This window comes from Entelurus aequoreus, linkage group LG03, assembly GCF_033978785.1.
Source record: "Entelurus aequoreus isolate RoL-2023_Sb linkage group LG03, RoL_Eaeq_v1.1, whole genome shotgun sequence".
NCBI lineage: Eukaryota > Metazoa > Chordata > Actinopteri > Syngnathiformes > Syngnathidae > Entelurus > Entelurus aequoreus.
In genome coordinates, this window is record NC_084733.1 from 41362107 (window position 1) to 41389397 (window position 27291).

A 27291-nucleotide genomic window follows, 5' to 3' on the forward strand; every position below is an offset into this window, starting at 1 on the left:
TCCTATAAAAAGGCTTTATTTCTGAAAGGATGACACGACAACTTTGGGGAACTAAATACAAAACATAATGCAGTTTCCCATAAATCAGTTTGGTGCGAGGATGTCAAAAACAAATCAAGTTGAGATAGATAAATTAAAGCATCCTCTTTAAACCATTGAGTACTGCCAGAAGGACCAGACTTGCTTTTGTTACAGCCTGTTACACAGCCATGACGCTCTGAATGTAATGCTGTGCATGAACATACACAGAAAAAATCACTGCACATCCAATCTTTTCTTAAAAAGAATCTAAATCTGGTTTAGAGGCGTGGGGAATGAAACATGTCCATCTCAACTGTCTGTGTACATCGATGTCATGCTTATCAATTTAGTAGTTATAGACAACAAGTTTTGTACAGTTTTGATAACAGGCAGACAAAATCAAAACTCAGAATAAACACTTCAAAATGTACCAAATCCTTATAAAGAAACAAAAAGACTGCAGTTTGTACATTCTAGAGCTGAATCAGGTTGATCACAAAACATTGAAGTTACACGGAAACTTTTTTTTCAACAGGGCCAGTATTAGGACATCTGTGATGGAGACACCTGTGCCTTCCTCATTGAGCGCAGCGCTTTCTCTCGAAGGTGTTTCTCCAGGTCATCCAAGCTGTCATCCACTTCACTCTCTGACTCCTGAAAGAGGAGTCACCATTTAATTTGTACTCAACTAAGATCGATTTCGTTTTCAAACCATACACCCACTACTGTAATGTTGTACACAGTCTACAGAGCAGAAAACCTTTAGGAGGACATAACAGACATAACCTTTCGTGATTCACCATCTTCATCCCCACCCTGGTTCTGCTGGCTGTCTCCAGTCCCCACGTTGTCGCTCTTCTCCTTCTTGTGCTTCTTGTGCTTCTTATGCTTCTTGTCCTTCTTATGCTTCTTGTCCTTCTTCTTCTTCTTCTTCTTTGCACTTCCATCAGCATCTGAATTCTGCAATTCAAAACATTTTAGGATGTAATTAAAAGAGGCTCCTAAAATTATAGGCAATATGGTCCAATGGAATTAATTGATTACTACAAACTAAGTACACATATGTTAAAAGACCAAGGAGCTTTAATAATCAGAAAGTAATTCAGCAAAATCCAGCAAAAATGTGATATTAAAAAATAAGATTGCGATAACATTCTCGATTAATTTTGCATTTATGCACAATAAACTAAAATGAATAATTTAAGAGAGGGATACAGAATATACATAGAAACAAAAGGGAAATTATAAGGGAAAATGGTCAAAGGCAAATAAACAATATATTATTTTCTCTAGACATTAATAGTATTATAAAAATGCATTGGCAAGTTAAAAATAATAATCATAAAATTGAAGGCAAGTTAAAAATAATTACAAAATTGAAGCCAACCTTGCTAGGTGACCGGCTGCCAGAGCCACTGCTGGCCTTCTTGGCTGGTGGCGGGGACACACTGGCCGAGCGAGACGGTGATGGAGAGGCAGACGCAGGTGCTGGTTGTTTAACAACTGCTGGCTGAGGGGAAACAGATCGAGATATGGAGGAAACTCTTCTCAAGGGCTGGGGGCCCGGCGAAGGTCTGTAAAAGAGCGAAGGTGGAGATAATGTAATAAACAATCCAATAACGTTGCTGTTAAAAAAAAACTAAAATGGTACAAGGGGTGAATTGTTTACCTCTGATTGTTGCGTGGCTCTGGGGTACGTGAAACTCTTCTGATAGGTTTGTCATTATGTGATGGCGACTGTCTCCGCTGGATGGAGGTTTCAAAGCGTCTCACAGGACTGTTGGAACCTCTGATAGGGCGACCACGGTTTGCAGGGGACGGCGAGCGGCGGCTTGCTGCTGCAACAGGGGATCGTGCGTCCCTCTGTGGCCGACCAGCAGAGGACATAGGGCTTCTTCTGTGTCGAGGCGGCGATGAAGAAGAGGGAGGTGTACGCCTCCGCTGTGCAGGAGAACCCCTACGCTTTGGGGACCTAGAAAGTCGCCGTTTTCCACTCGGTGAAGCACGTCTTGCGGGAGAACTAGATAATTTCCTCTTCTGAGGAGGTACAGGTGAAGAGCTGTAACGACGCTGGATGGGAGGTGAATAACGCCTGTTGGATGGAGATCGTCTGCGAGAAGGTGGGGAAGGGGACCTGTGAAGCACCACAAACATTTTGAATAGAAAGTCATGTATTGCATTTGTATCAGTTCCGAAGCGCATGTCTTCCCAAGTCAAACATTGTTAATCAAATATTCCATAAAACGGTTGCAAGCAAGGATTAATACACATATTTGAAGAAAAGTAAAACACTGTCAACAAGTACTGAATCTACCTTCTTCTTGGAGAAGGCGACCTGCGACGCCTTGGGGGACTAGGAGACCGGCGTCTGCGTGCACCAGGAGATGGTGACTGTCTTTTCCTAAAAGAACAACCATAAAAAGGATTAACAAAGCAGCCAGGGTAAATTATTGCATGTAGTTATAATGTCTGACCTCGGAGAGGCATCTCTGGGTCGCCTACGCGGGGAAGGTGTGTGGGTACGTCTCCTTCGAACGTCTCCATTTCTTGCACCTGGTCCTGTCTTTGGCCGCTTGGATGTTTCATCTTCAGAGGAAGATCCTGAATCTGAAACCAAAAATATTTATGTCATAGCACCACTTCAATCCTCTATAAAGACAACCAGTAAGAATGTTGTGGTATGAGGCTAGCGGGGCTATGAGAGGGAAAAGATCATAAATATAAATGCATATAACCTGAAGAGGACTCTTGATTTTGTCTGCGATATTGCCGTCTCTGCTGCACTGAATCTGCTGTTGTGCCTTTTTCATGTTTATAATCGTCTGCAATAAAAGATATTGAAATACCTCCCAGTAAAAAACAGAATCAGAGATAATGTTGAAAGTTACTTTGGAAGATAAATTACTGAATTTACTGGTTCAAAGCGTAGTCTAGGATACTAATAACATCGATTAATAGTATGATCAGCTGATATATATTTTTTTTTTTAAATGTGGTGTGAAAGCCAATTATTTTTCTATAACACACATACCTGATTCTGACCCAGACCGCCTGGGTTTAATGTTATCAGAAGGTGAATCACCCCAAGCACCAGATTTTCTCTTAAAACCTTAGGGGGGAATAGAAAATGAATTAGGTGAGATGAAAACATGGTTTTGTTTATTTGAAATGCTGTATCATTAACCAAGTCTTTGTATTTACCACAAAAACATTATGTATTAGGCAAAGAAAATAAAGGCCCTTACCAGAAGATCTGGGAGATGGCGAACCTCTTCCCCTTCTGGCCCGTGGAGATGGTGACCGCCTGACTTTCCTGGGAGGGCTAATAGAGGCACCAGGAATCTGCGGTGGTTTTCGCGGGGGTGAGTTGGATATTCTTTTCATCACTTTTTTGGGTGAGTGAGAGCGTGAGGAGCTGCTCGCAGAGGACGAAGCAGAGCGAGAGCGCCTCCTGTTGAACACAAACAAAAAAAATCACGAATGTGCACCATGCAGTGAGATAAACACTGGCTTTTTTAAGCAGCTCTCTATTGATCTCAGACTGGGCAGGTGTAACTAATGTTGTGACCGGTAAATCAATGTACAGTTAAAAGCCAGTAAATTAGAATATTTTGAAAAACTTGATTTATTTCAGTAATTGCATTCAAAAGGTGTAACTTGTACATTATATTTATTCATTGCACACAGACTGATGCATTCAAATGTTTATTTCATTTAATTTTGATGATTTGAAGTGGCAACAAATGAAAATCCAAAATTCCGTGTGTCACAAAATTAGAATATTACTTAAGGCTAATACAAAAAAGGGATTTTTAGAAATGTTGGCCAACTGAAAAGTATGAAAATGAAAAATATGAGCATGTACAATACTCAATACTTGGTTGGAGCTCCTTTTGCCTCAATTACTGCGTTAATGCGGCGTGGCATAGAGTCGATGAGTTTCTGGCACTGCTCAGGTGTTATGAGAGCCCAGGTTGCTCTGATAGTGGCCTTCAACTCTTCTGCGTTTTTGGGTCTGGCATTCTGCATCTTCCTTTTCACAATACCCCACAGATTTTCTATGGGGCTAAGGTCAGGGGAGTTGGCGGGCCAATTTAGAACAGAAATACCATGGTCCGTAAACCAGGCACGGGTAGATTTTGCGCAGTGTGCAGGCGCCAAGTCCTGTTGGAACTTGAAATCTCCATCTCCATAGAGCAGGTCAGCAGCAGGAAGCATGAAGTGCTCTAAAACTTGCTGGTAGACGGCTGCGTTGACCCTGGATCTCAGGAAACAGAGTGGACCGACACCAGCAGATGACATGGCACCCCAAACCATCACTGATGGTGGAAACGAAAGCACATTTTGCATTTCCTTTGAAAATCGAGGTCCCAGAGTCTGGAGGAAGACAGGAGAGGCACAGGATCCACGTTGCCTGAAGTCTAGTGTAAAGTTTCCACCATCAGTGATGGTTTGGGGTGCCATGTCATCTGCTGGTATCGGTCCACTCTGTTTCCTGAGATCCAGGGTCAACGCAGCAGTCTACCAGCAAGTTTTAGAGCACTTCATGCTTCCTGCTGCTGACCTGCTCTATGGAGATGGAGATTTCAAGTTCCAACAGGACTTGGCGCCTGCACACAGCGCAAAATCTACCCGTGCCTGGTTTACGGACCATGGTATTTCTGTTCTAAATTGGCCCGCCAACTCCCCTGACCTTAGCCCCATAGAAAATCTGTGGGGTATTGTGAAAAGGAAGATGCAGAATGCCAGACCCAAAAACGCAGAAGAGTTGAAGGCCACTATCAGAGCAACCTGGGCTCTCATAACACCTGAGCAGTGCCAGAAACTCATCGACTCCATGCCACGCCGCATTAACGCAGTAATTGAGGCAAAAGGAGCTCCAACCAAGTATTGAGTATTGTACATGCTCATATTTTTCATTTTCATACTTTTCAGTTGGCCAACATTTCTAAAAATCCCTTTTTTGTATTAGCCTTAAGTAATATTCTAATTTTGTGACACACGGAATTTTGGATTTTCATTTGTTGCCACTTCAAATCATCAAAATTAAATGAAATAAACATTTGAATGCATCAGTCTGTGTGCAATGAATAAATATAATGTACAAGTTACACCTTTTGAATGCAATTACTGAAATAAATCAAGTTTTTCAAAATATTCTAATTTACTGGCTTTTACCTGTAGTGTTTATTTTCAACTGTGTCTGAAAAATAAATGGTGATGTTCATCTTCAAGGTACCGTAATATCCGGACTATAAGCTGCACCTGACTATAAGCCGCACCAGCTAAATTTAGGGGAAAATACATATTGCTCCATATATAAGCCGCACCCGACTATAAGCCGCAGGGTTTTGATGTGTAATTACCGTAGTATATAGGGGTTCCTGCTACCACGGAGGGGATTGTCGGGACAGAGATGACTGTTTGGGAACGCAAAACGTCCCATTTATTAACAATAAATCTTTCAATCATTCAATCAAACTTTCACATCTTTGACATGGCGAACAGCATTCATGCAGAGTACAAATAATACAACGGTGCAAAGTAATACAAAGTGCTGGCCTGTACGTTATCAAAATAACCAGGCTACCGGTATATGAAAAGTCAGTCTTTAATCATTGTGTCATCGTCTTCCTCCTGTGTACTAAAACCACAGAAATCCTCTTCGTCGGTGTCGGAGAAGAACAGGCCGTATATAAGCCGCACCGTTGTATAAGCCGCAGGGACCAGAACGAGGGGAAAAAGTAGCGGCTTATAGTCCGGAAATTACGGTATGTATTTAATGGTGTACTGATACTTTTAGAGAGGGTGGGGTGTGCGGGGTTTCGTTTGCAATCTGAAAAGTTAAAAACTCCACACAGACTCAGAATAGGGGTTGTAAGTGTGACTGTGGAGCAAAAGTTTAACAAAATTTACACCACAGAATATCCAGTCCATCTTATCTAGACCACAAGGAAGTGTGTTAAAAGTAGATTAGGATACTGGTATGGTGGAAACAACCCAGACCCACTAATAAGATAAAAGGTTTGGCAGAGAATGCGAAATAAATACCAACCCCCCAACCAAGGTTGTGCAAATACCAACCTGCGGACAGGAGAACGCCTGTGTCTGTTTCTGGAGCTGGTAGGGCCCCGTCTGGGTGGGCTTCTTCGACGTGGTGACATTCTCCTTCTGGGACTCTGCCTTCTACGTGGCGAGTAAGATCTTTTAAATAAAAACAAAGGTTAAAAGTAGTTAGGGTTCGTTAGGTCAAGCGCAAAATCAACCTGACAAGGGATGTGAGCAACAACCTTGAACGAGAGCGTCGTTTGCGGTAGTGGGAATAAGAACGGGAGCGGTGGCGAGGTCTCTCCTTTCTACTGTCCTTCTCCCTATCCCTGGACTTGGGCCGTCCCTCTTTCTTATTCATCTCATGTGACGGTTCTTTCTTTTCAATCACCAAGTCTGCTTTCCCCACCTCAATGACAGTTTCACTAGGAGTCAGAAGAGGAGGATTGAAATGACAAAAAACAGATTATAACTGACGTTTCCATTGTGAAACCCTGAAGTCAGTTCAAACATGTAAATAAGAGTATACTCTTCTATAACAAAATCTCAACTACACCAAGTTCAAGCACATAAAACATAGAGCTGGGCGATAAAACAATAACAATATATATCGCGATAGACATGTGATCAATATCAATAGAAAATGGGGTCGATAGAACGTTCGATAATTTCACTGAGTTCTTTAGAAAAAAATAGGAAGAAAGGCAGAGCCGGAACCGCACGGCATTCTGGGGGGTGTCGGCAGAGGAAGGGCTTTGGCCTCTCGACCTATCACGGCCGAGCCTGAACCGCAAGGCATTCTGGGTAATGCTAATAGGAAGAAAAAGAAAAAAAAAGCAACAACGGCTAGCTGACGACGAGGAGTGAAACCAAACGGGAATATGAGCGCGGCAGCACGAGAGGAAATTGTAAATAAAAAAGGAAACGTCACGTCACCAGTTTGGCAGTATTTTGGATTTTTTAAAATCCGATACGAATCAGAGTAATACTGTCTGCAAACTTTGCAAGGTCGTCGTCCCGACCAAGTCTGGGAACACGACAAACTTATTTTACCACCTGAGCCGCTCTCACCCGCTGGAGTACAGCAGTATCAAACAGCCACAACCATCTACATCAGCTGGTGCAAGTGGAACAGCACCGAAGCGGCAACAACAGACCACCATCGTCTCGATGGTGGTCTGTTGTTGCCGCAGACAGTATTACTCGGCAGCAGTGCCATACGACACACATTCAAAACGTTATAAAGAAATAACGGATGCAGTGGTGTATCAATTAGCGAAGGACATGCTACCGCTCAGCATAGTTGAGAAGTCTGGGTACAAGAATCTCATACACGTGCTCGACCCCCGTTATGTTCTATCTGGCCGAAAGCACTTTTCCAAGACAGCTATTCCTAAGCTTTACACAATGTGCAGGGAATCCGTGGAAAAGGAGATACTGAAGTTGGTTTGATTTTTCCATAAATGACTGAAGAGAGTAACAGGTTTGTTTTGTCACAGATGTTCAGACGCAAGTTTATTCCGATGTTTACAATATTCTGTAAGACATGTTTGTTTCTGCTTGCTTAATGTGACTGTTATTTATTTGCATATATTGTTACCAATATGGCTTTAAAGCCTGAGTTGTACACTACTCATTTCTTAATTACAATACTTTGCACATTTTGTTGGATTAAGCATTTATTTAATGTCAATATTTGCATATCGACCAGTATTTTCTTTTATCTGACTGTTTTTCATAATGCTGACCTCGTTCTAAAGGTTAAAGGTTATATTTAAAATAAAAGTATTTAAATTCAGCCTTTTTTCTCCTGGTCTTTATTTAGAATAGGGTTGGTTTTTTTTAATCAATAATTATCGATATCGACTGATATGAAACACTTATATCGTGATACATTTTTTAGTCATATCGCCCAGCCCTAATAAAACATACCTGGTGGAAGATGCCTCTTGGACGACTGGTTCTGTCAGAGTTTTTCCTGATATATCAGGCTCCATAGGCTGCTCCACAGGTTTTGTGGGCAGCTGCATTAAGGGTGGAGGAGGTGAGTTTCTACCAGCTGGACTAGCGTTGCGCCTTGGGGAACGTGAGGGACTACGTTTCCTTTCCCGCCTCACTGGTGACCTGCGTCGCGGCGATGGTGACCTGCGTCGCGGCGATGGTGACCTGCGTCGCGGCGATGGTGACCTTGTCTTCCGTCTGCATTGGAAAAAGGCAAACGTGTTTTAAAAATACAAGATATAAACCTTTACTCAGGGATCTTTCCCAAGGAGGGACTGTATTACCTTCTTGGGCTCTTTGACTGAGCCCTCTCCCGTGAGTCCTTTTTGTCGTCCTCAGATTTCTTTAAGGATGCAAGCTTCTCCTGTTCAATCTGTATTGACAACCAAATAAATAAACAATTAGATCTAATAAAGCATTTTAAGTTTTTTATGCATGTCCCTAGGTGAGGTTATTTTGTTATTATAATGGTACCTTGATTTACAAACTTAATTAGTTCTTGAACAGCAGTGACGTGCAGTCACTAGAGGCAGGGGAGGCACGGCCTCACCTGCCATCATGGAAAGAAAAAAAATGTAAAAAGAAAAAAAAATTAATTAAATTGTTATATGTATCCAGTGATTATACTAAAGTTATTTTCCATTTAACTTCACCAGTTTTAGATTATTTTTATTTTCACATTTGCCGTTCAAATACTGAGAAGAGACGGTGCGGCGATCAGCAGCCAGTTGAGGCACGTCACTCAGTTGTGCCTCAACATGGATTGTGCGCAATGATTCGGCTAACTGCTGGCCTGCTGTGCAGTGAGACCGTATTGCTATATGAATTATATTATACATTTCCATAGTTTAGTTAGCTGAGGTATATAATGTAGTGTATTTTGTCAACAACTGTATGTGTGTCACGTATTTATTGTGCTGAGCGATCATAAAACTGCTGCGAAGACGCACTGTGAGAGGCTCGCCTCATAACCCCGCCTCCTGGTGCCAAGCACCTCCGCCGCAGAATGCACCGCCCGACGGGAGCGCCACACCAACCAAAGCCCACACCCAAACCCTCCACGTGCAAGACCGAATCCACCCAAAAAAAGTCACTTAACAAGAAGCCAAAAAGTGCAAAAACAACAATACTCGCGCCGGAGGAGCTGCGAACGACCGCAGGGACACAACATTAGGTACACCTGCAGACTGCAGCACGGATTTCATATTTCATTCATTTACAACTCCTCCAACACAAACACCACTGTTCCCGCACTTATAAGTAAAGGTAAGACCATAATAAAGTTTTTTTTATTAAATGTGCTTTTTTGTGTGCTACAGTTTGTATGTGTAAAGTTAAAGTTAAGTTAAAGTACCAATGATTGTCACACACACACTAGGTGTGGTGAAATTTGTCCTCTGCATTTGACCCATCCCCTTGTTCACCCCCTAGGAGGTGAGGGGAGCAGTGGGCAGCAGCAGCGCCGTGCCTGGGAATCATTTTTGGTGATTTAACCCCCAATTCCAACCCTTGATGCTGAGTGCCAAGCAGGGAAGAATGCTGGTATGAGCTTTTAAACATAACCCTTTAACTGCTGCCAATCAAATGGTGAATAAGATACTCTTTAGGGTTCATATGTTTGTAAATCTGACTGTGATGAAGTCTGTGCCTCACCAGTCATGAACCTCACCGCACGTCACTGTTGAACAGGGTTCGTATATAGGCAAGTTTGTACCGTATTTCCTTGAATAGCCGCAGGGGCGTTAATTAATTTAAAACCTCCTGTCACACCTGCGTTTACCGGAAACCGGCGGGATGGCCGTGCATGCGGTAATTATTTTAAAACCTCTTCTCACTCCGGCGTTTACCAAAAGGAATCCATAAAATTTAGGCGTGCGCTTTGAGTGTGATGTAAGCATACCATCATGAAAAGCACATTTAATTAACAAAAACGTTATTATGGTCTTACCTGTACTTATAAATGGAGTCCATTTGCAGCTCCTTCTGACCAAAAGCATCGATAACTTGTTTATAGAAGTCTTCCTTATTTTCTTTCTTCAGTTTTAAAAGTCTCTGTTTCGATGGAGATATTCCTTTAATTATTACCTCCTGCTTCCATTGAAAGTCCAGTTTAGAAAACTGTTTTATTTTAGATACCTGTATGTGATCCTCCATGTTAGAAGTTCAGGCAGAGGGAAAAAATAAATCTCTTGCTGCGTGTGTTCACTTCTTCTGCAGTACAGGAAGTCGCAAGAAGGATCACTAGCGCGGCAGCGCCCTCTACCACCAGGAGGCGGGAGTGATTTAATGACTTATACAGTATTTCACACACGCAGCTACGGCATATTAATAAAACATAGCTGCTTACTGTTCTCTTTAGCATACTGTACCGGTATTCAATAGCTTGAACCTTAAATCCTACTGAAAAGCTCTTTATCTTTTTTCCTTTGTGCGATTGTAAACTACTGAAATCAGCTTCCTCCATTTTGAAAAGGAGGACAGATGCGTCACTCGTGACGTAACGAATTTGACCCGGTGGAAGTTCTAGCCATATGCTAAATATTTTGCGAAACGAGTTTGACCCGGCGAAAATTATAGACATGCGATAATAAAATTAATATTTTGCGAAACGAATTTGATCCAGCTTCAATAATAAACCGGCGATAAGGCCAAGCATGCGTTAATTATTTTGAGAAACGAGTTTGACCCGGCAGTAATTCTAGACGTGCGAATACTATATTCCCTGCGCCAATTCAAGGAAATACGGTATATTGAAGCAATTTTCGCCATAAGAAACAATGTAAATATGAATAATGAATTCCAGCCTCGACAAAAATCTGTATTTCAGTGAAGGTTTGTACACTTTGAACGCAATATAAAGTGCTATGCAGTACTGTATATCCAACGAAAATAACAAGGGAGAAAGATCAACTAGCCAAAACGACAAGCTGAACCGTCCTATACACACTTCTCTGCTAACACACGCACAGAAGACCATTTGGTGCCCTCACAAATAAGAAATCAAAAATCCAGAGAGGGGAACTGCAATTTTTTTTTTTAAATGTTGCCTATTGTTCACAATCATCATGAAAGACAAGACAAAAAGGTTGTTTTTTTTGCTTTCCAACATTGGTGGCTAGCAATGCAGCTAATATGAGCAATCAATTCTACCTCTAAATTCCTTTAAAAATGCATTCAAAACTGCCACAAATCTTCATTTATACTCTGTAACCTGTATAATAACCAAGCTCTAGCGACATTGTTTTTGTAAGTGCGAACACCCAAGAACTGTTTTTCTTGCGTACCAACACATCGGCATGCTACGGTATTAGCCGTAAAAGCTAACTACGGCAAGAGATAAGCTAGCTTCTACGTCAATACGAAACGTGTTTGAGTTTGTAATGCACAACAATGCGTTAAGACACCAGTTTTACTGACTGAAAAACATGGACAATCATACTACAGTATCTGTAAAGTATTAGCCCACATTTCATGTTTTGTTTGTACACAGCTAGCCAGATAGCATATGTAGTGTAGTTGTAATAACACGCGTGACGTGCTGCGTGTATCAAAATCAATATAAAGTGTGACTCACTCGATAAACAGTTGTCTATTTGGTCCAGCAGGCCGGGGACGTTTTTGGGTAAGTATGCCATTCATGTCAAAATAGCATAGCTTCAAAATCCACATGTTGCAGCTCCAACTGACTTTCACCTCACTCCCTCGGCTTCAATCGGTTTCAACGTCTCACTCTTCCTTCGGGCTGGCTTCTAGAAGCAGTAGTTTATCCTCCGTATATTTAGTTTAAAAAAAATAAGGTTGTGGATCCTAATTTTTCACAAAATAGCCGTCTTTGTTGTTTGTTTCCGTGTCTGCTATTCTTAGAAGACACGCATGCCTTATTTACGGAAGTAGTACACACGTTGCCAGAAGTCGGAAGTGCGCTGCTATGGAAACAGAAATAAATGCACCATTATGATTAAAATGACCAACATACGGTAAATATTTTACATATTGTTATGAATGTGTCTGCTACTACATTATATATAGACTTGTGTGTATACAAAACGTTGATGGAGGGTTTTGAAGATGTCTTAAGAGGGCTCTGAAGAATACAACGGTGACTCCAATTAGCCGTATCTTCCAAGCGTTATATTAAAAAATATTATTAAAAATAAAAACATGTTCTTGTCTCTCATGATTGTGAACGATAAGTCAAAATTTCCCAAAAAGTGCAGTTCCCCTTTAACAACTATATTGCTACAATTAACATTTTAAAAATGCAAATCCACTTTACATTGTCATCAGCGAACAAACGGCTGACTAGAAGAGAGAAAGGAGCAGACAGAGGGGGGGAATGGAACGTGTGTGTGTGTGCGCGTGCGCTGTTAGAAGAAACGCAGCTGAGCAAGATGTAGTCTCCACTGTGAAATAAGTCCGCTTTGGCATCTTTTCCAGAAAAGTGTTTATGGTGTTAAGTTTATTTCGAACATGGTATACAAAGCCTGCTTCGTCAATACGAGTGAGCACAAAATAGCTGCCAGCGGGACACAAAATGAATGACTAACTGGACACAAAATGAAGCGCTCATACAGACACAGTTCGCACACAGAGGTATATTTGGCTCCATCTAATAGTTCATAAATCAAAAAGTTCGCAAAAAGAGGGGTTCGTAAATAGAGGTTGTACTTTATATTGTGCAAGTCAACCATCCAAAACAATTCATTCCTGCATAAACTGAGTAAATCATACCTGTCGCTGCTTGATTTCCTCTTTCTTCTGTTCCAAAAATGGAGTTGGGATGCCAGCAATGTTCTCCTGGGCACTCAGCAACAGGGGCCAGAGGTCTCTCATAAACTCTCTAGCATTTTTCCCATTCAGGAAACCAGTCAAGTTAATCTGCATATCCTTGCTATCCGGGTGCTGCAACACATACGTAGTACGGAAAAGAAGAAAAAAAATGTTGCTATTGAAATATTGAAACAAAAAAACTATAGTAACTATGAAATAGAATTCAAGTTCTACCTTGTAATTTTCACAAACTATACCTTTGTTTTTTGTTAACTGTACAAACATAATTGGCTAAACCTTAAATATCTTAAAACCACAGGGCTGGATTAAAAAAATAAAGCGATTTTATCTGAACACCAACTCCTACATTTAAAAATGTAGATAACTCAGGAGAGATTAGATCAATAGATTAAAACATACATGCACTATTGCTGTCAATGCAAATTCTAGATGTTGTTCCTCAAAAATATGCTGTCATTTATGAAAGAATATCATATTGTGTTTAAAATTCCCTGTTATATCCCCTCCATTAAATCCCGTATCCTTTTTCATCCCATATCCCTTTTACAGTCTTCCCATAGTGTAGTTTAGCAGTTTGATAAATATCCACAATACAGAGTGCATTAAAACCCAACACTTAAAGTACAGTTCCGGTGTCTTCAGTGAGTCGCGTGGGATCAGTGGGCATGGAGCTCCCTTGGCTTGCTTCCGCCTCACTACTGCTTGAGACTCAACCACCTTGAGCTTAATGTTATATCATTTATCTAAATTGCAAGAGACGAACAAGCAATAATGAGTACAGAGTAACACAAAAAGGTGTTATTCAACATGTGAATGTCAATTCAAAGTATAGTAGTACCATTTAACTTAGCTTAAACAATCATACCTACCCATGAAATATTTGAAAAGATGCACATTTGGTTACCTGTATCTTGGGAAATTCAAGGCTAACGAGAAGGCTCTCTGACAACTTTAACACTGGGTAACGTGTATTACCCTTTAAAAAGGGCAATACGTATATGTTTACAATGTTCTGAGACTTTTAAACAAAGCCCTCATCTAAAGAATCAGACAAATCAAAATAAAATAAATGGATTCAAAAATGTGAATAAACTAAAATACCTAAGGGATGTTTATTCCCAATTTACACTGGATAAAGCGCATAAATATTTGGTATTGGTATTTGGTATTTTCATTATGCATGACGGTGTGGTCAGACACACCCATTTGTACCACAACTTGGTTAAAAATACCTGACACTTTGAATAAATTGAAAATCAGTTGAAAAGTTTGCAATGTTGATGCTAAATCGTTTATTGTACTTCATTTAAGAAATATGCAACTTCCTCCCTGCATACCTACAACTTTAGCTGCATATAGAGGGAGTCCTGAATATTTTAATGATGCACTGTCTCTGAGCACACCTTCAACTTTAGCTGCATTTAAAAGGGATCTGGACATTTTAAGGATGAACTGTTGATACCTATGAAGGACATTATTATGGCACGTTTTAGGTGTGTCTATCACTGGCATGACATTAATGATCCCTACATATAACTCACCTCAAAACACACACTGCATCATGAAGGGAGAGTTGGGCTCAGTGACTTTGGGCTCAGGAGAGAGCTAATTAGGTGTTGGTGCTATACTTCTGATGCAAGGTATAACATCCATATTGGTTCAGGCCTTTTAAATCATAAATCACATCATCATTAGAAGTATGCTGAATAAAGGCACGTTGTCAAATAACAGCAAAACAATGTTATGCTATTATCACACCAATGGCTATGTTAACCACTCATTTTGACTAGAGCGAGCACAATTTGATTATTTCCCTTCTTTAATAAATAAGCACTTGCATCAGTTGAAAAATAAAAACGGACAAGTAACCACAAATAAAAGCAATACCTTAACTTCGAGCTGGTTAAATATGAACTCTATGACGACATCGTCCTCGAACCCCAAAACCTCTGTCACTCGTTGAGTAATCCATGGCTTTACGACTTCCAGGTTCACTTTGGTCATATCAACCTATAAATCAGTGAAGAGAAGAATATTAAACACTGGAGAACACTTTAGAACATATCAATAAAATGATCACTGTATGAATGTTTAAAGGGGAACTGCACTTTTTTTTTTTTGCCCATCATTTTTTATTATTAAAAATTTGATTAATTGGCCAGCCCAATTTGAACCAATACGGTACCAACTCAAGTTACCTGGGAATCAATACCTGTACTCGACGGTACCAATTTTGGGTACTTGTGTGTTAATATTGTTTGCATCTTAAAGTCTAATCTTTTATTGCAGCATTTAAAATGAGGTGTTTATAACTGCTGTCCAGTTGTTACGTGTGTTATTATCACATTTCTGTGTCTCATTTGCAGGCATGACAACAACCTGAAATTGCAGTTGCAAGTCCAAGACACTAGACGGCAGTAGTGCATAGTTTATGGCAGAGTTGTGTATAAAGAGTATGGCCAACTAAACAACAGGCACCATCTTTGCGACCAAGGAGGTGTGCGGCTGTTACCGGATGCATACAATTGCTGTCGTTTTGACCAAAATAAAACAAAATAATACATCTATATATAGTTCTAAACATACTCCAGCGCATAAAGTTACAATAAAACATGCTTTTTATTTCGTCAAAGTATAATTTTGCAGTTGTATTTGATGCACTCTGCTGCTACATTTGTTCAGTGTTTAGTGACCAGCAGGCTGTCTAACACGCATCAGACAGCGCAATAAACCTAAAAAGAAAATACACAGCAGGACCAAAAAGGTAACTTGCTACCTTAATTTCACCAAAATCTTCATTAGCTTTGGACCAACAATCGGAGAAATTATGACTTTTGTGTGAAGGATGTCAACTGTGGTGGCTGCCTCCAACGTATTTGTAATCACTGTATGTGTCACTCATGTATTATTCAAACTGATCTATTTTGTAACATGGTATGTGAATAAGTGTACCTTTGTTAATATCTTCCCATATTTATGCACAATAACTCAGAAATGGTAACACTGGCGAGCAGTAGAGAATATGGTGGGATTTTTGGTCCAGAATAGGCCTGTGCGATATGGACCAAAACTGATACCGCAGTATTTTAGTCCAAATACCGGCATACTGTATATACACCGGTATCTTAAAAAACGTGCAAAGTGTTTTAGGTTGCCTAAGTGCTTTACAGCTAGATAACCAGTGTTGAGAGTACTCAGATTATTTTTGTTGTAAGTAGTAACAATGTGTTGTTTATTCTTATAAAGTAATTAGTTAGCCGTTTATGTCAAAGCACTTTGTTATTTTGTTCACTATGTTAGGTTTGCAGCCTCATTCTTGTGCGCCGGGATAGATGGAGCTTCTACTCCTCACTGCGGTGAAAGCCACTGGCTGTTAAGTTTAAAACTACTGTTTAGCCACCCAGCCGCTATACTACATTAGCTTAGTTCGCACAGGCTATGGGGGAGGCACCTTCAAGCCGATGAGTAGCTAAACATTTGATGCAGAGAGGAGCTATCGCTAGCTGCTATGCTAGGTCACTAACAGATATGAACAACATAAACAGATGAGATTAGTGATAAAGTTGCTACAAGATATAGGTTTTCAAGCAAATTTGTGTACGTGTAAATAAAGCTGTGGTCGCTCACAAAAAGGCAAATGCAGTCGCTGACAAAAACATTGCATCACCCAGGAGTCAAGAAGTCGGAACCAAGCGCCATTTTTTTTTATAAGTTTGATGCGCAGCGGTGTCATTGTGCGCCAGAGAGAAGCCGCCGTAAAGACGCAAGGGGTGAGCCAAAGAGGATGCCATGTGCTTCGCCTGTCAGGCGCAGAGAAGAGCAAACGGCCGTAAAAAAGGCACATCAAAAGATACAGGTATGGCGGTTTCGAAAATATACCGGTATTAAGTAACAACTACAGCCCATTTAACATAATGTCCTTTTTTGCTGCTTCAACACAGCTCAATCAACACAGGAAAAGGTACCGTATTTTTTGTACTATAAGTCGCTCCGAAGTATACGTTGCACCGGCCGAAAATGCACAATAAAGACGGAAAAAAACATACATACGTCGCACTGGAGTATAAGTCGCATTTTTTGGGGAAATTTATTTGATAAAACCCAACACCAAGAATAGACATTTGAAAGGCAATTTAAAATAAAGAATAGTGAACAACAAACTGAATAAGTGTACGTTATATGATGCACAAATAACCAACTGAGAACGAGCCTGGTATGTTAACGTAACATATTATGGCAAGAGTCATTCAAATAACTATAACATATAGAACATGCTATACGTTTACCAAACAATCTGTCACTCCCGATCGCTAAATCAGATGAAATCTTCTTCCTCATTGTCGCTCCTGGTATGCGTCGCTAGCGTCCTTTCTTTCTGCTGCTCGATCGCCGTTTTCTGCTGCATATTTCACTACGTCCGGCTTGTAATCTGCGGTATATAATTTCCTTTTTGGTGCCATTTAAGTTCAGCCCTTTTCAGTTTTTATAAGTTACCGCCAATGTTGATGTGATCCATTTTAATAGCTCCGGCAGTAGCGTATAGCATATAGCAGTTAGCATTCCATGACCCACAATGCACTTCTGCCATGACCCTCCCCCGCCGAATTCTTATTGGTTGGCGTGTGAGTGACGATTGCTGACGTGTGTGTGACGATTGCGGACATTTTCTTCGTCGCTCACGCGAATGAGATAAGTAATATTATTTGATATTTTACGGTAATGTGTTAATTTCACACAAGTCGCTCCGGAGTATACGTCGCACCCACGGCCAAACTATGAAAAAAACGTCGACTTATAGTCCGAAAAATACGGTAAAGTGAAATAACAGACAGGGCTTTGCTGTCCGTAACACGCACGCGCACACACACAGCAAAATGAGCTAACGTTATTAGTTGACTGGGAGGTGTTTATTATAATTTGGGGAGAGTCCGCTGCCTTATGCTCACCTGCTAAACACCTACCTGCTCGACGCTGGAGCACTGATTCCATGCGCTCTGTATACGCACTGCTGATTGGCTGTTACCGCTCCGTGTGTAACCAATCAGATGGTTGTGTGGGTGCTGCGCGGAGCAGCTTGTTAAGACTTTAGTTTTTGGCTACTTAATATGTTCGTGTGGAAACTCGTTTGGTACACCGCCGAACCGAACCGAAACCCCCGTACCGAAACGGTTCAATACAAATACACGTACCGTTACACCCCTAATGGTTAGTGCTGTTGACAGTGTCACAATATCAACACAATATTTAAACTAGTTAATTATACTCATTTATTAAATAAACGTTTGATCAAAACAAAGTCAATTGTACACAATATCTATAAAAGTAAAAACTATTATCTACTACTCATTTAAACAGTTTGTAAACATTAACAAAATTTACAATTTTGTGAAAATGCACTTATTTATTGTGTCGTTTAAAGCCTTCCCGGTAAGGTCTATTCAGGTATACTGGAGAGGAGGCTACGCCAGATAGTCGAACCTCGGATTCAGGAGGAACAGTGTGGTTTTCGTCCTGGTCGTGGAACTGTGGACCAGCTCTATACTCTCGGCAGGGTCCTTGAGGGTGCATGGGAAATTGCCCAACCAGTCTACATGTGCTTTGTGGACTTGGAGAAGGCATTTGACCGTGTCCCTCGGGAAGTCCTGTGGGGAGTGCTCAGAGAGTATGGGGTATCGGACCGTCTGATTGTGGCGGTCCGCTCCCTGTACGATCAGTGTCAGAGCTTGGTCCGAATTGCCGGCAGTAAGTCGGACACGTTTCCAGTGAGGGTCGGACTGCGCCAAGGCTGCCCTTTGTCACCGATTCTGTTCATAACTTTTATGGACAGAATTTCTAGGCGCAGTCAGGGCGTTGAGGGGATCTGGTTTGGTGGCCGCAGGATTAGGTCTCTGCTTTTTGCAGATGATGTGGTCCTGATGGCTTCATCTGGCCAGGATCTTCAGCTCTCACTGGATCGGTTCACAGCCGAGTGTGAAGCGAATGGGATGAGAATCAGCACCTTCAAGTCCGAGTCCATGGTTCTCGCCTGGAAAAAGGTGGAGTGCCATCTCCGGGTTGGGGAGGAGACCCTGCCCCTAGTGGAAGAATTAAATAACCTCGGAGTCTTGTTCACGAGTAAGGGAAGAGTGGATCGTGAGATCGACAGGCGGTGCGGCGTCTTCAGTAATGCGGACACTGTATCGATCCGTTGTGGTGAAGAAGGGGCTGAGCCGGAAGGCAAAGCTCTCAATTTACCGGTCGATCTACGTTCCCATCCTCACCTACGGTCATGAGCTTTGGGTTATGACCGAAAGGACAAGATCACAGGTACAAGCGGCCAAAATTTGTTTCCTCCACCGGGTGGCAGGGCTCTCCCTTGGAAATGGGGTGAGGAGCTCTACCATCCGGGGGGAGCTCAAAGTAAAGCCGCTGCTCCTCCACATCGAGAGGAGCCAGATGAGGTGGTTCGGAAATCTAGTCAGGATGCCACCCGAACGCCTCCCTAGGGAGGTGTTTAGGGCACATCCGAGCGGTAGGAGTGCCACGGGGAAGACCCAGGACACGTTGAGAAGACTATGTCTCCCGGCTGGCCTGCGAATGCCTCGGGATTCCCCCGGAAGAGCTGGACGAAGTGGCTGGGGAGAGGAAAGTCTGTGCTTCCCTGCTTAGGCTACTGGCCCCGCGACCCAACCTTGGATAAGCGGAAGAAGATGGATGGATGTTTCAAGCTATCTTAACGATCAGCATGCCTGTTCCTGGCTTGCTCTTAGTCTGTGTGAAACATGTACAGCCTTGTCCTCCAGTGATACTTGATGACACTTAAGATACCAAGAAATTAGGGCTGCACAATATCGACATATAATCAACATTGAGGTTTTAATTAGCGTAATAACTGCAAGAGGCAAGGTTTTTTTCTCTGCATACACCGGCATTTGAGTGACAGACATGTTCAACAGTCCGAATTGTTGACCCTTTCATTTCTTCGTCTCTAGCTTCAAAACAGGGAGAGGAGTCTCACTCTATGCATTGCTTTAAGCACCTGAGCACATTTAACAGAATTAACGGAACGCAGTGTGCCCTCTTCAGTCATTCACAATCTTTGTAGTGTGCCCTCTTTACAGTCATTCTCAATATTTTGTCAGAGAGCCTTGCTACCAGCGACTCGCTAGTGAGAAATTTCGCAAAGTAACAAATTAGTTTAAAAAAAAAAAAAAAGGTTACAAGGCCAATATTTCAGCTTCAAATCAGATGGGCAGTATGAACCCATCAACACGGACGAACGAGCAAGAATGCCGTGATCACATAATGGCAACAAACAGACAACGTCCGACTTAGTTTTTCCAACTGGAAAAAATGCACTTTAAAGGCCTACTGAAACCCACTACTACCGACCACGCAGTCTGATAGTTTATATATCAATGATGAAATCTTAACATTATAACACATGCCAATACGGCCGGGTTAACTTATAAAGTGACATTTTAAATTTGCCGCTAAACTTCCGGTTCGAAACGCCTCTGAGGATGACGTATGCGCGTGACGTAGACCGGCGAACACGGGTATGCCTTCCACATTGAAGCCAATACGAAAAAGCTCTGTTTTCATTTCATAATTCCACAGTATTCTGGACATCTGTGTCCGTGAATCTGTTGCAATCATGTTCATTGCATTATGGAGAAGGAAGCTGAGCAAGCAAAGAAGAAAGTTGTCGGTGCGAAATGGACGTATTTTTCGAACGTAGTCAGCAACAACAGTACACAGCCGGCGCTTCTTTGTTTACATTCCCGGAAGATACAGTCAAGATGGAAGAACTCGGATAACAGAGACTCTAACCAGGAGGACTTTTGACTTCGATACACAGACGCCTGTAGAGAACTGGGACAACACAGACTCTTACCAGGATTACTTTGATTTGGATGACAAAGACGCAGACGTGCTACTGTGAGTATGCAGCTTTGGCTTCTAAACATTTGATCGCTTGACCGTATGTGCGCAACTTTTTTTTTGCGTATGTACGTAACTTTTTAAAAATATATAAGCTTTATGAACCTTGGGTTAGGTGAACGGTCTTTTGGGCTGAGTGATTGTGTGTGTTGATCAGGTGTTTGAATTGTATTGGCGTGTTCTATGGAGCTAGGAGCTAGCAGAGGAGCTAGCGTAACAAACACGCAGGTGTTTTTATGCAGGATTAATTTGTGGCATATTAAATATAAGCCTGGTTGTGTTGTGGCTAATAGAGTATATATATGTCTTGTGTTTATTTACTGTTGTAGTCATTCCCAGCTGAATATCAGGTACCGTGAGTATGCAGCCTTGGCTGCTAAACATTTGACAGCTTGACCGTATGTGCGCGTCACGTACGTAACTTTTTAAAAATATATAAGCTTTATGAACCTTGGGTTAGGTGAACGGTCTTTTGGGCTGAGTGATTGTGTGTGTTGATCAGGTGTTTGAATTGTATTGGCGTGTTCTATGGAGCTAGGAGCTAGCAGAGGAGCTAGCGTAACAAACACGCAGGTGTTTTTATGCAGGATTAATTTGTGGCATATTAAATATAAGCCTGGTTGTGTTGTGGCTAATAGAGTATATATATGTCTTGTGTTTATTTACTGTTGTAGTCATTCCCAGCTGAATATCAGGTACCGTGAGTATGCAGCCTTGGCTGCTAAACATTTGACAGCTTGACCGTATGTGCGCGTCACGTACGTAACTTTTTAAAAATATATAAGCTTTATGAACCTTGGGTTAGGTGAACGGTCTTTTGGGCTGAGTGATTGTGTGTGTTGATTAGGGCTGAACGATTTCAGGAAAAAATCTGATCACGATTTTTCTGACAGAAATTGCGATTTCGATTTCGACTCACGATTTCTTTTCAAATCAAGCTTCAGTAACAGTAACAGATTTAAAACATGACAAAAAATGATATACCATGAAAACATTAAATGCTATGTAATGCAAGGATGAATACTAAAAGGTAAGAATTGCTTCAAACATGTATTTATTAAGAAACATGCATGTACATTCTCCAAAGTTCTTGACCAACAGCAGTTATTAAAACTAAAGAACTAAAACCAGTACAAAAACCTTAATTATGTTAAGATAAATAAAAAAGTTTAAGTTAAATAAAATACAAAACAATTCCAACACAAAAAGCAATGCTTAATATATAATAAGAAAAACAAAATTCAACAACTTCAATAAAGGAAAAAAAGGATCCTGACCTTATGTAAACAGTCTTATACTCAAGTAGGTAGGTCAGTCTTTTATGGCTCAAGAGAGCTAGCCTATCAACATCTATAGCAGCAATTCAAGTACTTTATTCAACCCTGGAAGAAACCTGAACAATATTTTAAAGTGAAATTGAAAAGTAATGGTAATAAAGAAAATACTATTAAAAAAACAAAATGACCCAACCTCTGCCCTTCTGAAAAATATGTCAGACATTAAAATAGGTGGGTCATTCATTTACCGCTTAGCAGCACCCAAATATTGCACATCTATTCTGTTAACAATAGAACATAATATTCCTGAAAACTAGCATAAGGAGTTATACTGGCAAACGACGCTGTAATTGTGGTATGTTTGCTACAATGGGCTGAATCGCTCGGGGTTGACTTTTCACCGGACTTTTTGGTCATACATTCGTCGTGTAACTGCCGGTGGTGATTTTTCAAGTGCCGGAATAAATTAGTCGTGTTGCCTTGGGATGTGGCGACTTTGGCCCGACAAGTTTTACAAAGTACCTGTTTCTGATGCACATCTGAAGTTTCGAAACCGAAGTAGTCCCAAATGACAGACGTGCTGCTCTTCTTCTGTATTAAAACTAAATCCTCCTCCACTTCTGACCCGGCGGCAGCAGCCATTTCCTCCAGGACGTTTGTTTCTTCACCAAAGTTGTTAGTGGGCGTGTACGCGGTAGCCTCGTCAATGGCCGCCTCTGATTGGTTAGCGTGACGGCATGCCCTGCTCACAAGTAGTTTACCACTTCTGATTGGTGAGTTTGACAAGGCATGAGAGTAGCACGAGCAGGCTGCATATACACAACAGACATGTCAGCCAGGAGAGCTAAATAACGTTCGTCTAAAACCGAAGCCTTCACGATCTCAAGATTGAGACTTCTGAAATCGCAATTTCGATCTGAAAACGATAAATCGTTCAGCCCTAGTGTTGATCAGGTGTTTGAATTGTATTGGCGTGTTCTATGGAGCTAGGAGCTAGCAGAGGAGCTAGGAGCTAGCGTAACAAACACACAGGTGTTTTTATGCAGGATTAATTTGTGGCATATTAAATATAAGCCTGGTTGCGTTGTGGCTAATAGAGTATATATATGTCTTGTGTTTATTTACTGTTGTAGTCATTCCCAGCTGAATATCAGGTCACCCCCGGCTCTCACAGCATCTTCCCTATCTGAATAGCTTCAACTCCCCACTAGTCCTTCACTTGCACTTTACTCATCCACAAATCTTTCATCCTCGCTCAAATTAATGGGGAAATTGTCGCTTTCTCGGTCCGAATCTCTCTCACTTCATGCGGCCATCATTGTAAACAATAGGGAACTTTGCGTATATGTTCAACTGACTACGTCACGCTACTTCCGGTAGGGGCAAGCCTTTTTTTTTATCAGATACCAAAAGTTGCAATCTTTATCGTCGTTGTTCTATACTAAATCCTTTCAGCAAAAATATGGCAATATCGCGAAATGATCAAGTATGACACATAGAATAGATCTGCTATCCCCGTTTGAATAAAAAAAATTCATTTCAGTAGGCCTTTAAAATGTTCATATTTTAGTTAAAGTTTTGCTTACAGAAGTGAGTCCATTTCATTTTCCTGTTTATTTAGGCTAACAAAATGATTTACCTTCCAATTACAGTACAAAGTTGAACAATTCTACAGCATTGAGAAATTAAGGTTGATATCCTTTTAAATGGTTACTTGCATTTTTATTAATCAGGGTTTCTCCTTTATGTAATTGAATGTGGCGTGCCGCCACAGCATTTTGATTACCACCACACCTTGAAAACAAATTAAAGTAATATAATATATTGTAGCCCCCAGAAGAAATCAAAGTCAGACGCTATTCTTAACTTTTATAACCAATCTTATAACAAACGTCACAATTCCAACAGGTTTTACCTCCTGTGTACACACGGTCTTGTAAGTCCGTGCTTCCCCGGACACACAACAACACTTCCGCATTCTCCGCCAATCACCTTTCAGGGACGGACGTTGTTTGCAAACATGGGAAAAACCGATATAAATTCTAAACCACACAAACGTAAAATATTAACATTACCTGGTCCTTGCAGTATGAATTGATATATATGTAGAGCCTATTCTTTGCGCACTATTGACAAGTGATGTAGCAAAAACTTGACCACCAAAAAAAAGACTGATCACCGGAAACCGCACTACCGAAACCAGATGCAAACAAAAGCCACGCCCATTGTGACTGCCTGGAGCGTTGTCAGCATGTCTGCAATGTGGACATAATATTTATATATATTGCAGATATACCCGCGGACAGGCATCTACAAAATGTGCAAATATTAGGAGGACAGTGGTGGCTTTTAAGAAGAGAATGTCCAACTAGAGCAACAGCGCCAAGCAAGTGTGACGTCATGCTCGCTGTAGCTAGCCTGTTTCGTCAGCGACATCGAGGGACAGAAGTAAAGAGTCTCTAAACATGAGTAGATTTTATAATAACATCAGAAGAATATGCTAGATTTTTTGCTAGTTGTTTTTAATATTTTTAAAGTTATTAAGTCTGGAAACACTTGAAAACATCAACCAAGTACACTGTAAAAAAAGCAACAATTGAAAATACGGCAAAACAAAAAAATATGTTAAAATCCATTCATAATACCAGTTTTAAATGTACGTATAGATTGTAAGTACATATATGTTAAGAGCCTTTTTAAAGAAAATTATATAGCAATATGTTTGTGTGTATTGTATGTATTGACAGTCTAAAAGTAGCATGTTTTCTTTCACTCGTTATTGTCGCAGTTTTATGCATTTATATGCATAAAATATAAAAAATTGCAAATCGAATCACAATTTGAGAAAAAAATGCAATTTGTTTTTTTATCAAAAATCTTGCAGCCCTAAAACAAATGCAGTTTAATTGTCGCAATGGAGGTGATTATTATTAACTTAGGGGAGCGGAACCACACTGTGTAAAGCGATACACTGTTAGCTACTCCATGCCTTTGTCAGTTGGGTGACCAAAAAATAAAGTATGGGCCGGGGGCATACTTGCCAACCCTCCCTGATTTTCCCGGGAGACTCACGAATTTCAGTGCCCCTCCCGAAAATCTCCCGGGGCAACCATTCTCCCGATTTCCACCCGGACAACAATATTGGGGGCGTGCCTTAAAGGCACTGCCTTTAGCGTCCTCTCTCACCTGAAAAGGCCTCTCTCACCTGAAAAGGAGACTATTATATATGTCTCCTTTATCCATAGGTTTATCTATAACCCATAAAGTAGGCAGGTACAGAGCAATTTCTCAGCATGTGTTTATTCCAGCCGGCACTTTAATACACTGACACACAACATCCGGATTCCCATCATGCATTGCTTCAAAACTACGGCATGTAGTAATGTCCAAAAACATAACAGAGACGAAGCAGAAGAACGAAGAAGAGACATGGCGACGACGAGTAAGAAGAATAAGTATGCTTGCAAGTTACAAAATGTTTGGAAAAAATAATTTCAGTTCATCCAGGACAGCTCGAAGGGGAAGGGGTATGCTGCCTGCAAATTTTGTAGATCAGACTTCTCCATTGAACACGGTGGCCGAACGAATATACTCATTCATGAACAGATTATTTATTTATATAAATATATATAAGAAATACTTGAAAATATATACACTACACCCCCCGTTAACCACACCTCAACACCCCAGTGGCCGATCACATACTTCACGATAACCATCCGATCGATCGGTATATCCCTAATTGTAAATGATGGGAAAAAATTCCTAAAAAGTGCAGTTCCCCTTTAAGGCTACCATTAAATTTGAATCATCTATATTGACCAAGTGTGTTTAAAACACAAATGTTTTGTTGCCCTTGGATGGAGGCAACTTTATATTTAGGAGTTAAAAAACATACATTGAACAACACTAACAAAACATATGTATATAAAATGTAGATTTTGTGTACCTTTTTGTCGAGACATTCTGCAAATTTCAGTTGCTTCAGTAGTTTCTTGTGCTTGTTGCTAAACCGGTTGTCTTGTTCCGCGCTTGTGCCCTGCAAGAATACATGAACACATGTCTGCTGGTAATCTAAGAATGGCAATATGACAACACAAGCACAGGCCATACGCTATATGTCGTACATTTATTTCCAATTATATTAAAAGATCAATTTAAAATTCAAATACATTGAGAAAATTCCATTAACTGTGATTTAAACGTGTTGCTACGGTAATTTCAAACAGCAAACGAAACCTATGACATTGATAGCACCAGGCTAACTTTTCCACACAAAAAAACAGGTTGTCCAAACCTACACAGCCAAATAACAACGCAGTCAAAATAGCTTTAATAACACATTTGGAATAAAGGTCACGTTAGACACAGAGACTACTAGTATAAAAACCCACATTAGCAACGGGAGCAACGCGCTCACGAAGGAAACGCTGAACCACCCAGTCGCCATCTTTATTAGTAGCGGCTTACATGTAACCTGCTAGCAAACTTGGACGTTAGTCTCAGTGTAACGGACAGGCGAGCGTAGCTTTAAACTCCATTTATAGCAATAATACAACCGTACATGTTGTGCTGTAATGGTAAATAAAGACTTCAAACTAAATATGTAGCCACATGCTATGTAGCCTAGCACCAGCTAATAGTCGCAGCCCACAACGTTTGTAACTCGATGGGAAGCAACTCAGCAATTCAGATACAAAACAGACGCACAAAGAAGAAATAAATATCATTATAAACACGTATTTTAAAAAGCTACTGAAATGCAGAACAGCTTACGCGGAAGAAACCGGCGTCCATGGTGGAAGAATAGAGATGTTAGTAGGCCGCTGCTGTGTGAGACGTCTGCAGCGCCGTGTGGTATAACAGTACTGTAGGCAGGGGAAGAGTGCGTCCCTAGCGGAAGTAGCAGGAACTACACACGCCGGAGGACAGGCGACAACTGCCTCTTTCATGCTTATGCCATAAACACCACGTATGCCCTTTCTTTAGGCGTTATTGGACGAAAGTATATGTTTGGATTTAGTCTAATTGTTGACATTTGATCCCCTTAAAAATCATACATTTATATTTGGTAATTGACTCAGAAGATTTGTGGGACAAAAACTTTCTGAAAATTGTGAGAAAAGTGAGATTTTCGATACACCAGCAGAGGTTTCCAATCTGCACTGTATTTGCTTAAGGTACAGTAATTATTTTATTCCTCAAAACCTTCCTTTCTTTCTGTTCTTTC

The 27291-nt window shown here is 40.9% G+C and overlaps 1 protein-coding gene across 4 annotated transcripts; it reads right to left on the minus strand.

Moving 5' to 3' along the window:
- On the minus strand, nucleotides 1-26980 carry srrm1 (serine/arginine repetitive matrix 1). Of its 4 annotated transcripts, none has more exons than XM_062041821.1 (17): nucleotides 26838-26980; nucleotides 26011-26100; nucleotides 14749-14871; nucleotides 12802-12972; nucleotides 8355-8443; nucleotides 8002-8268; nucleotides 6312-6494; nucleotides 6106-6225; nucleotides 3267-3472; nucleotides 3053-3130; nucleotides 2757-2843; nucleotides 2496-2628; nucleotides 2336-2422; nucleotides 1691-2155; nucleotides 1409-1595; nucleotides 837-981; nucleotides 1-675 (listed from the first exon to the last, which is right to left on the minus strand). In XM_062041821.1, exons 1-17 carry the CDS (start codon nucleotides 26856-26858, stop codon nucleotides 662-664), a joined length of 2466 nt encoding a protein of 821 aa, XP_061897805.1. In that variant the 5' UTR covers nucleotides 26859-26980; the 3' UTR covers nucleotides 1-661. The 4 variants fall into 4 exon arrangements, with proteins under 4 accessions (XP_061897805.1, XP_061897804.1, XP_061897803.1 ...); XM_062041820.1 differs by having other exon boundaries at nucleotides 822-981; XM_062041819.1 differs by having other exon boundaries at nucleotides 808-981.
- Nucleotides 26981-27291: the final 311 nt, after the last annotated feature.